Here is a 14714-nt window from a genome sequence, read left to right as displayed (position 1 = left end):
GATGTCAGCGATGTGCAGGCAGCACTTGCTGTTTGAGGGTGCATTCATGGCTCGTGTGTTCATATCATCCGTAGTGTTCAAGAACATCCAAAATTGTGCATATTGCACACAATGCACTCCAAAATGCACTCAAAGCAATCATGTTGTTCAAGTCTTTCTTTGTCCATGCTCTTGTGCGCTTGTACGTGTTTGCAATGTACCAACTTGCCCAACAGTCTATGCGTCCAATAATGCACTCCAGCTGGGAAATTTTACGAATTTGTATTAATGGGAGATGCTACTCGAAGACACTTTTTTTTTAATAAGTGCTGTAGAGCAATGAAATTCTGTGTGCTTATAGAGTTTTTTCTGCCCTTTCCAAAACACTAATTAGTTTTTCTGTAGCTTCACTAGAGTTTGTTCAATGTTCACCTAAAGTTGAAAAGAAAGGGACTTCTGTGCACACTTTTTTACATATTAATTTTTCACAAGGAACATGGAAAAACGGCTTATTCTATTCCATAATAACTGTAGAACACTGAAAACTAGCCACAACTTTCTTTTGGGAGAAGCCAGTAGTTAAAAAAAATTTGCAAATTTGCAATGCTTCTATTCTCTATGCGTCTAATAAGTTAGTTCCAATTAGCATAATGATATCATAAGTATATTGTTATTATAAATAGATACCGGTGTGCTCTACATATTAAAGAACAAGTGTGCCAAGTTTCGTTAAAATAAGTCTGATAGAAGTGTGGAAAAATGTGTGCACAAACTGAAAATTGCCAAAAATTGCGAAAGGAGAAAACAGCAATTGAAAGTTTGAAAGACGTGTATATACTGAAAATCAATTGGGTATGCATGAAACTTTCCCAAAATGAGAAATTGGCTGTCCTGCAAATGTCCACTATCACTAAAACTGGCCAGCACTGTACGTAAGACCCTCCCGGCCCTTGCGACTCGAGTCTTCAACACGAGCCCTTTTTGCCATACTGCGATGGTGGGCTCGTGCCTCAGCAGTCTGGAAGGCAGACATCTTTTTGATCCGCCTCTCATTTCTAGAGGCAGTAAGTATTAGCAGCTGGTGACCTGGGAGCACACCAACTTGGTCTTTGGGCAAAGCAGCCAGATTCTACTATATAGGAAGGACTGCCTTCCCTTGGGCTTTAGTGAGGAGGGGCGTGTGTTGGGTGCAGGCTGGCAGAGGGCTTCAGCTCGCCTGTGTTTGCACCACAACTCTGGTCCCTCGGGCAAAACTTGTGGCTGCTAGCCCCATCACTAGAGCAGGAGTGGAAATAACTTGCGCATATGGCAGAATACATCTTTTGAATGCTGCCTCGATTGCTAGTCACAGCTATCTGGTAGTAAGTCTGTAACTTTGTCACAGCTGATTCTTTCAGCTTTTGTCCACGTGGCAGTGGTGTTTTGAGCTGGCAGAGAGCGCTTCCTAAACGTTTAGCAACATGGTTTGTGCAGTCCTCCTTTTCGATGTTCAGAGGACCATACACCTGTGCATCGCAAACGGCAATGTACGCTTTACTGTCTCCGTCGCTGAGGAACTTCGTGAAGCGGAGGGGCGTCTCATAGGAGAGAGTTCGTTGAGCGCGTCAACTGCACAGCACTGCTTCGTGCGGTGTGGCTTTCGCATGGACGGCGGAGAGGAAACTGCCACGGAAGCTGAAGAGACGGAAACAGCCTCTCATGATCAAGAGCTGAGTGAAGCTTTGAATGCGCTGGGTGCCACGGGAGTCACATATGACGACTACGTGGCCGTGGATGCTGCTGTCGTGACGTCCGAGTGTCAGAGTATCGCCGAGATCGTTGCAGACTCGGTCGTGAGTGAAGCCTCAGACTGTGATGACGACGAGGAGCACGAGCCGCATGATTCCGGGGAGTTGGCGCACCCGAGCTTTGGAGAAGCCGTCGCGGCTCTGGACCTCCTCCGCAAGTACGTCGCACCTCAAAGCGACGCTAAGAGCAATGCGGCTTTCCAGGCCATCGAGAAATGCGTGGTGTTTTCCAGCGAGCGGAAAAAACGGCAATCGACCGTTCTCGATTTATTTAAGGCCTAAGTTCTCTTGATGTCGAAATAAATTGTTTCAAGGCAAAGCTGCACTGTTTTCATTAATTTTCGGACCGTTCCTCACTGTTGCGTTTTCCCGGCTGTTACATTATTTTTTTTCGCGGTCCGGTGAAAAACGTATGAACGGGGTTCCACTGTACTCCTATACTGCGAAGACATTTCATGCTGACACCTACTCTCGACGAAGAGACTGAGTGAAATTTATTGACGATGGTGATGGTGTGAAATCAGTTGAGTAACCGTTCTTTATAAAGATGGAAGGTAAATCTCCAGAAAGTAGAATGAAACACAAACACACGCCGCTGATGATAAGATGCAAACTCATGCCCTATCCATGTTGCTGCGGTGTTCTAGCAGCTGAGCTACTACAGCGACTGTCAAGATCAACTTGGTAAAGCACCATACGCATGTGGAGGTCAAGATCCCGGTGGTGCCATGCGATAATATTTAAAAAAGAATGATTTACTTCACACTTTGGCCAACACTGCCATAAAGAAGAAAAAAAAGAATTCTCTCATGAAAGCAGCGTGAAAAGACGTTAAGGGCAAACGAGAGACAAGCAACCAGTCTTGTCATCTACAGTAAAATCACGTTACTACGAACATCAGATTAACGAAACATTCAGTTTTACGAATTTTTTTTAAATCCCCGCCAAAATGCCTATACTTTCAATGTAAAAAACTTTCAGTACTACGAATTTCAAATTACCGAATATTTCAGAATAACGTATGTAATTTAATCTCGCATTCGTCGCAAGACGCTTCGTTATTACGAAGTTCCGTCGAAGTTCCGTACCAAATCCCTGAAGCTGACGCCTGTCATCATCATCCGAAGCATCAGCTATGCGCTGGTGAACTCGTTGCAACGGATACAGCCCCAGCGGTATCACCATCACGCGAGTGTCGCGTTGAATGAATATAGGCTAGGTGGCCCAAGCTGCCGCCCGATACAAAGGGTAAGGCCATTATCATCCATCCAGCGTGTGGTCACATACTGCGCAGTAGTCTACTCAGCGCAGTGTCACCACGTCAACAGCGAACGTTAGGATCTGCAAAGTTATCGGCGCTGTGATTGTGTTGTGCATTAGCTTTGCTGAAAATGAGTTCTCCTGGCCCCCCGTAAAAAGAAGCGGCGTCAGTTTTCGCTTAAAGAAAAAGCGGACATTCTGTCGCAGCTGCTGGAAAAAAGCAAGCGGACTTGTGCAGGGAGCTTGACATTACACCGTCAACAATGGCAACGATGCTCAAAATCGGGACAAGATCATAAAACTACATCGAGAGTCGCAGCTGGCTCCCTCAAGAAAACGCTGTGGACGGCGACTTTCGAATTATGTGGATAGCGACAGCGCGGCGGCTACATCCGCGGAGCTCACCACCGAAGACATCGTGAATCAAGTGCGTGAGCAAGAAGAATGTAGTAGCGACGAAGACGATGCCGACACTGGATCAGCGCACGAAAAGGAAGAGATTGTTTCCGGCTCGGATGTCCTAGTCTTTCTAGAGAAGACCCGATCATTCCTCGGGCGCTGCAAAGATGTCCCCGATGACGTGCACAGGAAGGTCGAAGATCTGGAGGCGTTCGTCCTGCAGCGCTTGTCGTCTACTCGCCAGAAGAAGATAACAGACTTCTTCAAGCAATAAATTGTAGTTAAACTGTGCCCAGCGTCATCGTTTATTATTTACTTACCAACACGTAAATCTGCTGCAAAGGTACGTAATTTTAGTTCTTGTGATGCATTACTGACAAGAAAATAATGGTTTTTCAGTACTACGATATTTCAAAATAACGATTTAAATTTGGCGGTCCCGTGAAGTTCGTTGTAACGATATTCTGCTGTATTCATGCTGCCGTTGCATAAACAACAGGGCTCAAACCAAAATTTATTTCCTCCTATTTTCCTTATCCTTTTTGTTGGGCATGTGCATGCTACACCATTGTTCTGTTATAATTTTACACAAATTGTAGTTTCCTTCTCTTGATTACAACATGTGCTTGAGCGCTCATGTGCAGATCATTCAGCGCACATTTTTGTCAAAGGCCTTCTGCACAAGAGGGCTGATCATGTCTGATTGTCTCTTGAATGGCATCTTGTTGCGCTTTTTTTCTGCTATACTTCTATAATGTCTGTTCCACTCCTGCCTAAGGCCATCTTGAAGGCTGGAGGTGATTCTGAAATATATATACCCTGCCTAATGCCTATAAATACAGCGGGTTCCAAAGGAAACAAAAAAGTAAAATTTTGACTGTTTGAAAACTACAGACGTGAGCATTTGACTTTTAGAGAAATGCACAAAAAGACATGTGCATTTTTTATTAAAAATATACATATTCATGCCGAAATACTAGTAGTTACATTCCGACAGTTGCAGCTTCAGTTGTGCCAGTAGTCTGTACGTAGATACATATTACTCGCACACCTTTTGCATCTAAACTGGCTGTTTTGTCCATCTTATACTTCTTTTTTTACTTTAATCCAACTCTAGTTCCTTGCCATTTTAAGTTGTATTATTTTTTATTTCTGTGACAGTTATTGCAGTTTTTCCACGCTGCTTTTACGGCACCAAACAAGAGACAAGCAACCAGACTTGTTCATCTCCACTATCTTTCACCGTGTCCTCCTTGATATACCTGCATGTACAGCTGTTCATGCTTATTTACCATATGAACGAGTGTAAGGGCCACACTTTTTCTTCCAGATTTGGGGCCAATTTTCGGGGTGTAGTCCATATACGCGATGTGTGAAAAAAAAAATTTTTAAAACAAAAACACATTCATTAGGGAATGAGCAACATTTATTCCATGTTCAGTCGTCACTCGCGGAGTCTTCCGAGCTCTCGAGCACGCTCATCCCAAAAGAAGCCGCGCATCATGTCTGTTGTCAATGCGTAGCCGTTGTTCTGCACTTCCATCACCTAGCAGAGCAGCTCTACCAGTTCGGGAAACTTCCAGAGCTCGCCTCGGAAAGTGCACTTTTCGCAGCTTGTGTTTCTCTATGTATCCTTTTTGTTGCACCATCATCACACACTTCTCGGCCACATCAAATTTCCTGCCCGCCACAAGCTTGCCGTGTTGGAGAGCAAACTCCCACCCCCGTAGCTATTAAGGTGCTTGCCCATCGTGCTAAAATTGCAATGTACAGCGGCAGCACACGAAAGCCACAACTACCTTGAACTAACGCGCTACCATAACTCCCATGCCTTTGACAGCCACAAAAAACTGGAGCCGGTGATACTGATGCCGACATGCATAGCGGGAGCTCGCAGCGGAGGTACAGTGCTCTAGAATATGGGTAGTGGATTCAGGGAGCGGCCAGCGGTGAGGCGACTTGTGTCGACGATACCAGATGGCGCCACGAGAGCATGGGCTGTATGAAATGCGGCGCGCCGCGCCGTGGATGCGCGCTGTGCATAGAATCGTCAGAGAAATAAGCAAGGCTCTGTCTTTTAAAACAAGTCCTACAAATAGGTGAAGCTGTACACAGATATTGTCGGCGAATCAAGAAAATTAGATGTAGTAGTAGCCAACAGCCGATAGCGCGGTGGTGCGGACGAGCGGCCCCGTTAATGCTTCGCAACGCTGATCGTGCTTTTTTGCAGGTACGGCTCCCATATTTCAACGTTAGTGCATACTAGTATTATCGCCTCCCATAGGAAAGGCTGCGTACAGGGAGAGGAGCAAACATTCTATCGATCGATCGTCGGGGTTATCCAGCGGCCAACTCGAAGCTGTCGGCAAACGTGGCCGAGTGTACTCCAGCTTGAGCCATCGGAAGTGTTTTAGTAGAGGGGCGGGGCAAGAAGAAATTGGAATAAAAAAAACGCTTCACTTAGAGACCGTTGTGTGTACAGCGTACTATATGTGAATGCGATAATTTTAAGTGTGGTATGCATGCCTCTGTTTTGTAAAAAGGAAAGGAACGCCGACCAAAGGTTGTTGTTAAGAAAGAAGACGTTCTGGCTTCCCTATGGAAGCCTTGATAACTCTGATCAAGGCTTCCGTAGGGAAGCCGAAACGTTTTTTTTTCTAACAACCTTTGGTCGGCGTTCCTTTCCTTTTTACATGAATCTTCTACCTGCCCCTGTTTTAATTGTTGTTTTGATGCATGCATTTTTTTCATCAAAACGAAGGGTCAATTGCCGCCGATGTATAAACGCTGATGAATGCAAGACAAGATAAAATAACTTTTATAAAATAAAGCACTCCTTTATTGCAGCGCTCCAATTATGCACAGTGTGAGACATATTCTTGAATTTCTCAAAGGAATGCCGTGTTTTCTTGTTTGCACAGTATATTTAGCCGCGCGACTATGAGCACTTGCCCATCTTAGCATGAAGCTTCTTTTTCCTGCGAGCTTCTCGCGACTCATTGATTGATTTAACATAAAAATGCAGCCTTGTCAAAACATAAAACTCCAGTATTCTGAAGGAACATCCACCTTAGAAAAATCGTCCGGCACAGATGCTTCGTCAACTTCACAAGGGTCTTGGTCGTTCGCCAACACGCTACTCTCAGTGTCAATGCCCGGACACCTCGATTCCTTGTTAACGTCGGAAGCATTACTTTGTGGTCTCTTCGCTTCATTAGGATATGTACTTGTGCTTTTCCTCTTTCTAGGTGGTCTCTGTAGCGGTGTTTTCTTTGACAGATAGCTCGGCGCGTTCGGCAGCAAAGTTGGCACCGCATCGGGTATAAGTTCCGGCTTTCCACGCGGGATGCGGACTTCTTTGCCGTCAATGATGTGTATAAAGTCCCTCACAATGCATGATGGCTCGAAATGTAGCTCACACACACAGCAGGTTTCGTCCAAAACCTTATCTTTTCGATGAAGGTTGCGTTCCCACTGCTTCCGTCGGTTCTCATCCTTTGGCACAGCTTAGAGCGACGGCTGATCGCCTTTCGTCCACTGGTATCCCGTTTTGCACCCGGGAGCGAAACAATGCCGTTGACGCCGACGATTCGGCATGACCGTAGTCTTAACGCCGCGAACTCACAAAGAGGAAAAATGCACCGCACAAAAAGCAACAAACAGCTACAGGCAGCTTGGCGGGACTGCTAGCCGCGCGCGCGCCGAGCCTACAGCCCACGCTACAACAGTGCCACCGCTTACATCCGGGACCTGTCGACACTCGCCGCCTCACCGCATCGCATGGAGCGCGCCGGCTCCTGAACCCACTACCCATATTCTAGAGCACTGTAGCGGAGGAAAAAGTCGACGATGATGATGATAACCCGCGGCCTCGGGCGCCATCCGTGAGCGGCGCTTGGAAGCTACTGTGTGCGAGCGTGGCCTCCGCGATCCAAGTAACCTATTGCTCGCAACCGGAACGGTTATTCCCACATAGGTCGTGGAAAGTTTTGGTGCGTCCTTACAGCGATCTTTTTTTAATGTTTCCTTCAGAAAAAAAAGGTGCGGCCATACACGCGTTTATACGGTATATATTGCCTTATTCAAAGGCAGCCGCGGATCCAACCTCAAAAAGGAGGCAACATCGCCTGTCAGTGACAAATTGAACTGTTCCGGAAACAAAATATTTTTTTCTTTTTAAAAAGTAACAAAAACTTGCACACCTTTCTGTGCACCCCAGTGAAAAGTGGCATCAAACTACTGTCTATGCTGTTTAAATTATTGAATTCTTAGTGCGACTTTCAGACTGCCACCATATACCTCCACCTAATGGCCCCACCTGGCTGGGAGGAGGAAGGACGCACCTGGACAGGTTGTTCTTGTCATCTGCTGTGCGGGTGGGTGGCTGCACGTACAGGTTCTGGCTGGCAGCGCGCTCCTCCAGGGGCCGCATGTGGGAGAGGGCGGACTGCTCCACCGGAGGGGAAGAGGTGGCCGCCTTGCCCACGTCCTCCCGTTGCAGCACCAGCTGCAGGCGCTCCTTGCTCGTTTCAAGCAGCTTGCGCGCCTCCTTCAGACTCAGCCCCTCCACACTGGTGCTGTTGATCTGGACGACCACCCACAGACACTTAATACAATAAAAACGTGTCCCGTAAAAACATCAAGAGTGCACTGTTCAGTTTGTGACCCCTCAGGGCGCAAGCGGTCACCCAGTGAAGAATTCATGTGAATAGATTAGTACTACATTTACATGACTGTACACTGAAGAGAGTGCTTTTATACATCAGGAAAGGTAAAAACACGAAGCAAAGGCATCATCTCCACCAGCAGCTTTTGCAAGCAAAAGGCAGCGATGCCAGAACTAAGCTACACCACCTCTCACTTCCAAACAGTGATCCTAGATTCCTTCTCTGCATTAGCACCACATGTTTGAATCCAATTCGCTCAGCAATAAATGCTACCAGATAAGAACAGCATCTGGATGGTGTCTCTTTAAAGGAGCACAATGGCACATCAGGATCTCAGATCACGTATACAGAAGAGACAACACCAATGCCCATGCACCACGGCTGGCTGGAAATTCCCAGGCCTGAACCACAAGCATGTAGCGCTGAGCATCAAGCTGGTCTCCTGCCACGTATCATGCTGCACCAGTATCACTCAAGATGTCCGCACACGAGTTGGTCATCAACTATCATGCAGTGATTAATTATCTATAGGGGTGTGTGAATATTAAAATTTTCGAATATAAATCAAATGCAAACATGCAGAAAAAATGGCTTCAAATATCTGTTCAGAAAAGAAAAAATTCAGAAAAGACAAACAAGCAAACGTTGTTGCCCTTGCTTTCTTCAAAATAATGTATGGTCTTTGTAATTGAAGTCAACAAAACTAGACTGCTTCAGCACCGAACAGAAAAAACATGATGTGCGCAGAAATGTATACTACTTGATTAGACGCCATAAGAGTATCTGACCTGTAATGTGGTCACACAAAAAGAAATTCATAAAATGAGAGGACTGGCAACAAAGAATAACATAAATAGCAAGTAAAATAACAAGTAAAGCCTCATTAATTCGCAGTTGAAGGGACAGGAAGAGGCACCCGAGTTAGCCGAAGGTCGATTTATAAAATGCTCCATAGGCCCCGAAAAGAAAAAACAGTCAATAATTCGGTAAAGCCTTAGGATGCAGCTATGTCGAGCAACACCTGTAAGCTTGTGACGAGCACCCAGTTTTGGCGCGCTGGACGAACAACATGAACGCAAGCAAGGGGGAATGCACATCGACATCGGAATGGTGAGACTTCTAAAAAAATGGCTGTGGTTTAGCTCTGGTTAAACCTGGAGTGACGCGACAGCTACGTCTGGCGTTTAGGAGTTTATGCCTACTTCTGTTTTGTAGGCGTATGCAGTGCATATCAGCATGGGTAAAGTGTGTCTTCATCTGTTTGCCATAGTGTGTCGGATCACTGCTTGCACGCCTTGCCTGGCGCTTACAACAGCATGAGTGGAAAGTGCACGGTCCTCTCCTCAGAAGCGAAGGCCAGCATATTAGAAGCTGTCTCGAGAGGTGAAAAAAAGGATGTCGCCACCTGGCTCGGAATACTGCAGTACTCGCTCTCCACGATTTTGTATTCAAAGCATACTCTCACTGACTCCCTCAAGAAAGGAACAATCGGCCAGCGGAAAGAGTTGAACACGAAAAATTATGGCTCTGAATGTCGTGCAGCCATAATCCTACATTCTTCCACATTTATTAGTAAACAATGTATATGAATTGATGTCCAGCTCAGTACTGCTGAGCCTAATGTAAGGCCAATCAAACTAGTTCTTGCTTTTCTTAACTGTGCGTGCTCTCATCATACTATTTTGTTGCCACGTTCACGCATGTGTGAAAACATGTGATCTTCAAGTTCCTGTAGGGTGCGTCAACCTCTGTTGGGCCTTTGCACCGGCTTTTTGTTTCTCGATGATGTTGAACATCTCAATGATGTTGAATAAATGAATTGGAGGTAATTCACAAAATATGGCTCACAGTTAATGAATGACTGACCATGCAGCCAACAGTGGCTCATAGCTCACCTTGAGCACAACGTCGCCTTCCTGAATGGTCCCGTCTCGCTCGGCCAATGACCGGCTGCTGACTTCCTTGACAAAGATGCAGCAGCCAAGCACAAGGCCAAAATCTGCATAGGAAAGGAGTCATTCACACAGCATCTGCCAAACTTCACTTCAAAGTCTGGACCTGTGGCTACTTGTAGCGGAGGCACCAGCTAGCACTGTCTACCAAGAGACACTACTCGTGCTTAATGAAAATAGTCAGTTGGAACAGCAGCCTCCACAAAATGGGAAGTGTCTGCCTTAGTGGTATTCTGATAGTTTGTGTTCACTTTTGCTACTTCTTTCCAACTTTTCTCGCATGTGAAGAGCTTACAATGCTCAGCAACATCATGATTTGAATCTATTTTCAGTGTATAAATGACCCAAGTTGAAACTAGACATCATCAGCAGCTACCTGGACATGCCCGCTGCAGGGCAAAGGCCTCTCCCATGTCTCTCCAATTAACCCTGTCCTTTGCCAGCTCCATCCACCCTTTGCCTTCAAACTTCTTAATCTCATCCGCCCACCTAACCTTCTAATGCCCCCTGCGACGCCTGCCTTCTCTTGGAATCCACTGCATTACCCGTAAGGACCAGCGGTTATCTTGCCTTCGCATCACATGTCCTGCCCAAGCCCTTTTCTTCCTCTTGATTTCGACTGGGCTGTCATTAACTCGTGTTTGTTCCCTCACCCATTCTGCCCGCATCATGTCTCTTAGCATTAGACCAATCATTTTTCTTTCCACAGCTCGCTGCGTTGTCCTTAAATTAAGCTGAATCGTTTTCATTAGCACACTGCTGCCCCATAGGTGAGTACTGGTAAGATAAAGCTGTTGTACACTTTCCTCTTGAGGGATATTGGTAAACTGTCATTCATAATCTGAGAGAAGCTGCCATATGCACTGCACTCCATTCTAATTCTTCTAGTTATTTCCCTCTCATGGTCTGGATCTGTAGCAGCAGCAGCAGCCTTGCGCAGCAGGAGCAGCACAAGTCGGCGAAGATAACGACGTCGAAGTGCGGTCGAATCGAGCTTGCTCCTCGTGCCCGTGCAAAGTGCTTCTCGGCTCCACGCCATTAGACGTTCTAGCATTCCAGCCATTAAAAGCAATCATTTTTCCTTCATCATGCCGGCCTCATGCTGATGGGCGCAACAGATCTACGGTCAGTACCTCCCTAAGTAAATACTAAGGGTAACTCCATCCAATTTCTATGCCAGAAATTGGATGGAGATGGAACTACTAAAAATATACTGTTGGGATATGAGTTGCCAAGAAGTTTGTGGGGTTTGAATTGGGGAGATAAGTACGTTCTCCCCACTCAATCGCGGCTGACACGGTTCAAAGCCACCCGGACCCCACCCCGTGATCGCGTACGCTACTGAGCGCTCGCCGACCACGGCGGGCCTTGCTCTGGGGGAACAAAGGAACAACACATTGGCTGACTCAAACAGGCATTTATTGCTACAGAAACAATAACGCCAGCTAGCAACAAGGTACGCTAATGAATCAAGGTCGTCCCGACTCACCAGCAAGGTTCCCAGCGAATGTTCGCCTGCGCTAGGGCAAGGGATATATACTCCGAAGGCCGGACGGGAAGAGTACGGGAGCCTGACTCCCCATCACTTCCTCGCCCCGCCGGCGAAGAGCGCAGCCGCGAGCGACACGTCCGCCCGCGCCGACGATCCCAGCCGAAGCCCCCATGCCCCCTCTCCCGCGCGCGGGCTTTGGCAGTCTCTCGCGCAGCGATGCTGGCGCCCTCTCTTGCCAGTTAATGTAACTGAGAAGGGAATGCGCTCAGCCTCGAGGTGAGACTGCCGCTGCATGGTGCCTCGTGGGAAAGCAAACTCGGGGCTGCAGGGCAGGTCCCCACAAGTTTAAGAATGGAATATTTCTTTTCCCCACCACTCAATGACGTCCATGATCCCTGGCTGCAAGAAGTGAATGGCAGTCTAGCGTAGCCTTGGAGATTCTACAATCACTGATAAACACTGGCATCTATAGAGCAGTTTGCTTGTGAACACAGCCAATGCCAGGCAGCTATGGCCTTTTCTAACCTGTAAACGCTCCCTGCATTCAGTGAGTAGCCTCCTCTTTGTCACTGGAAAACGCTAATCAGTCAACAGAGGCCAATTTGTTCAAGTTACATTGAAAAGCAGTGCTGGCGGACAAAAAGTAGACAAGGACAAAAAGTAGACACAACTGCGCTGAAGTTGCAGATGTGTCACATGCCATCGCTGCTTTTCTCAGAATTATTACTCGCCCAGCAACATACCCTGCTCTTGCTCAGTCTGCCCTGACCAAGTGGAAGCTGAGAAACATGAATTCAAGATACACACGCATAAAAGCAGGATGTGATGGTGGGTCCAGGAACCAAGGGAAGATAACAGAGGAGGAAGCACCTCACTCTTTGTTATCTTCCATAGGTCTTGCTTATTCCTGTACACACATTGAGTTCATACCAATGAGCACAACTTTCCATCCTGCCCGAGAGGGGACATTGCACGCACCATCTTTCTTCTTGGCTCTCGTCAGGGTCACCCGCAAAGATTCAGCATGGCCCAGGACAACACGACGCTTGATTATCTGAAAATCAAGAGCTTCTCATTACTCTACCTGAGACAGTTCTTTGAGAAGAAAAAAGAGAAAGATGCCAAGCCAGCTTTGGTAGCATAGCTGCACTCAGTGAAAATTTTTTCTCAGCTTTGTCACATTGGCAAATAGTTTGGCTGCAGAACAGTGCACCTAGCCACTGCTTTGCTAACTCCATGTAAGGTGTCGCTGCTCTAAGCTGCTCTTGCAGCTTATGATGGCGCAAATTTGCGAAAATATCAACTCTAAGCACAGGCTCACTAAGCCCGTGCTTAATATTGAGCTTTGCGCAAGTTTGCTTTATTGTAAAGCACAGAAAAAGCGGCTGTTGCGCATGCCAGCTAAAGAATTGGCTGGCTTCATTCATAGCATCTCTGGATTAACACTACCATAAGGAGTTCTATCAAATGATCAGGTATTTGCTAACAAGCCCTCCCAACTCCAGCAAGCACATTGCATTGCAGCTGACTGCAAATAATGCTATAGTTTCTGCTGATCAAGATTGCAAAATACGAGCCTTTATAGCTCCTTTTGTTGTGCAATCAATGACGGGCAAACAGGCCAGTTCCAGCTTTTGTTGCACACAACATGCAGTGGCATCCATGTCTAGAAACAACCTCAATATACACAGCTGCAGCACCATCAGGCAAAGAATTTGCAGCGACCAATGAAAAATGCGGTTTCGACACACTGTTCGCTAGTGCTCACAAACGCGAAGGTGTTTTCCCTTATTGGTGAGGCATCAAACTCGGTTCTTGAGACGTGCGTGAGCAAGCTGCCTGGAATGCATCAAGCTGTCAGCACAGGGCACCCGCCGGAGCTAGGCGAACCGAGTACATAGGAATGGCAGAGCCCAACTAGTTTTATTTTTTCACCACATCATACAATATAACTAGAGGGGGAAGAGGAGCAGAATAATTTTAATCGCCGATATTTTCGGTGTTAATGAAGCTAGCTAGAAAATTCTTACAGTGGGGTGACAAGGGACGTAATGACAATTGCTTGTTTGCTTTTCTTAACCTCGGTGAATATTGTTTCATGGTCCCTTAACTAATGAGTATCACCAGTACACTATATTTTTTAACCGCAGATTATTAACTGCAACATGTGGTGAGTTGCACACCACAGTCGAAACAATGCAGCGGTAAATTCCAGCTTGAGCTGGGCCTAATGTAAGTATAATTTTCCAAAACCAGCTAAATAAATATTGGTTCAAAAGTTAATTTTAAATAAGCCACAAGGAAGCAACAAGTGCTCTGTGCACATGACAAACAACCTTTCGAAGCACCGGCAGATGCAAAAGCAGCGAGCGGGACAGGCGCAGCAAATGACCCCAGCAAGCTTTCTGAAAGTGCACCATGTCGCATGTGTGGTGTGGTGCAACAGGTCCGGACAAACACGAGTTCTTGACACTTTGCTCCCCTAGCATAGACAGGTACTTATCCCATCTTGCCGGATACCATTACCAAAACCGTTAGAAGCCACTACCGACAGATAGGCCAGTGACTGTTGCAATTTCAAACCGCTACAGCAGAACATACCGGAGTGTTTGTGCGATTTTCTGGTAAAGTTTTTCTTTCAAGCTTCATTTACTGAACTTGTGAATACGATTAGAGTCAAACATGTGGATGTGCTGTGGTTTCTTAGGGTCTCAACTGTTTGTAACAAGTGCAGCAAAGTGTAAACATGTTGCTTTTGTATGTGATTGTTGAGAATGATGTTCATTTAAATAAACCATGTCACTGATCCAAAATTTGGTCTCTCCCTCTTCCTGCTTTGCTGCCGCCAAGGTGACCGTATGCAAGCCAAAGTGTGCTATGCAACTCTTTTGCGAACACGCAGCTGAGCTGCCATAACAGAAGAACCGATACGCATGTGAGGTGAGTACTCAACAAAATAAGCAAAAGCGCTGTGTGAGAACAGAGCACAAAAAAAACCCAAGAATAACTGAGCCGTGTGCCCAGCATATGCATCCATTTGTGGGGTGAGTGGCCTACGTAGCTCTGAGGCCAGCATCAGTAGGCTTTCAATTGTTAGTAAAATTCTGAAGTGCTTGACAATCAGAGACACCACTCCTACTTTCTCCACGGTTGCAATTTACAAAATATAGTAATTTAA

At 46.3% G+C, this 14714-nt stretch overlaps 1 protein-coding gene across 1 annotated transcript in view; it reads right to left on the bottom strand.

The window, feature by feature from the left end:
* Positions 1-14714, bottom strand: part of LOC144095630 (tight junction protein 1-like) — a 432906-nt gene that overhangs the window by 329734 nt on the left and 88458 nt on the right. Inside the window, exons 6-8 of the mRNA XM_077629302.1 lie at positions 12515-12590; positions 9988-10091; positions 7769-8010 (exon numbers count right to left, since the gene is read on the bottom strand). Of these exons, the coding sequence (XP_077485428.1) occupies positions 7769-8010; positions 9988-10091; positions 12515-12590 (422 nt within the window). The remainder of the gene's footprint in view (positions 1-7768; positions 8011-9987; positions 10092-12514; positions 12591-14714) is intronic.

This window comes from Amblyomma americanum, chromosome 6 (assembly GCF_052857255.1).
Source record: "Amblyomma americanum isolate KBUSLIRL-KWMA chromosome 6, ASM5285725v1, whole genome shotgun sequence".
Lineage (NCBI taxonomy): Eukaryota > Metazoa > Arthropoda > Arachnida > Ixodida > Ixodidae > Amblyomma > Amblyomma americanum.
The sequence above is the reverse complement of the archived record's forward strand: the minus strand, read 5'-3'. Positions and strand labels throughout refer to the sequence as shown.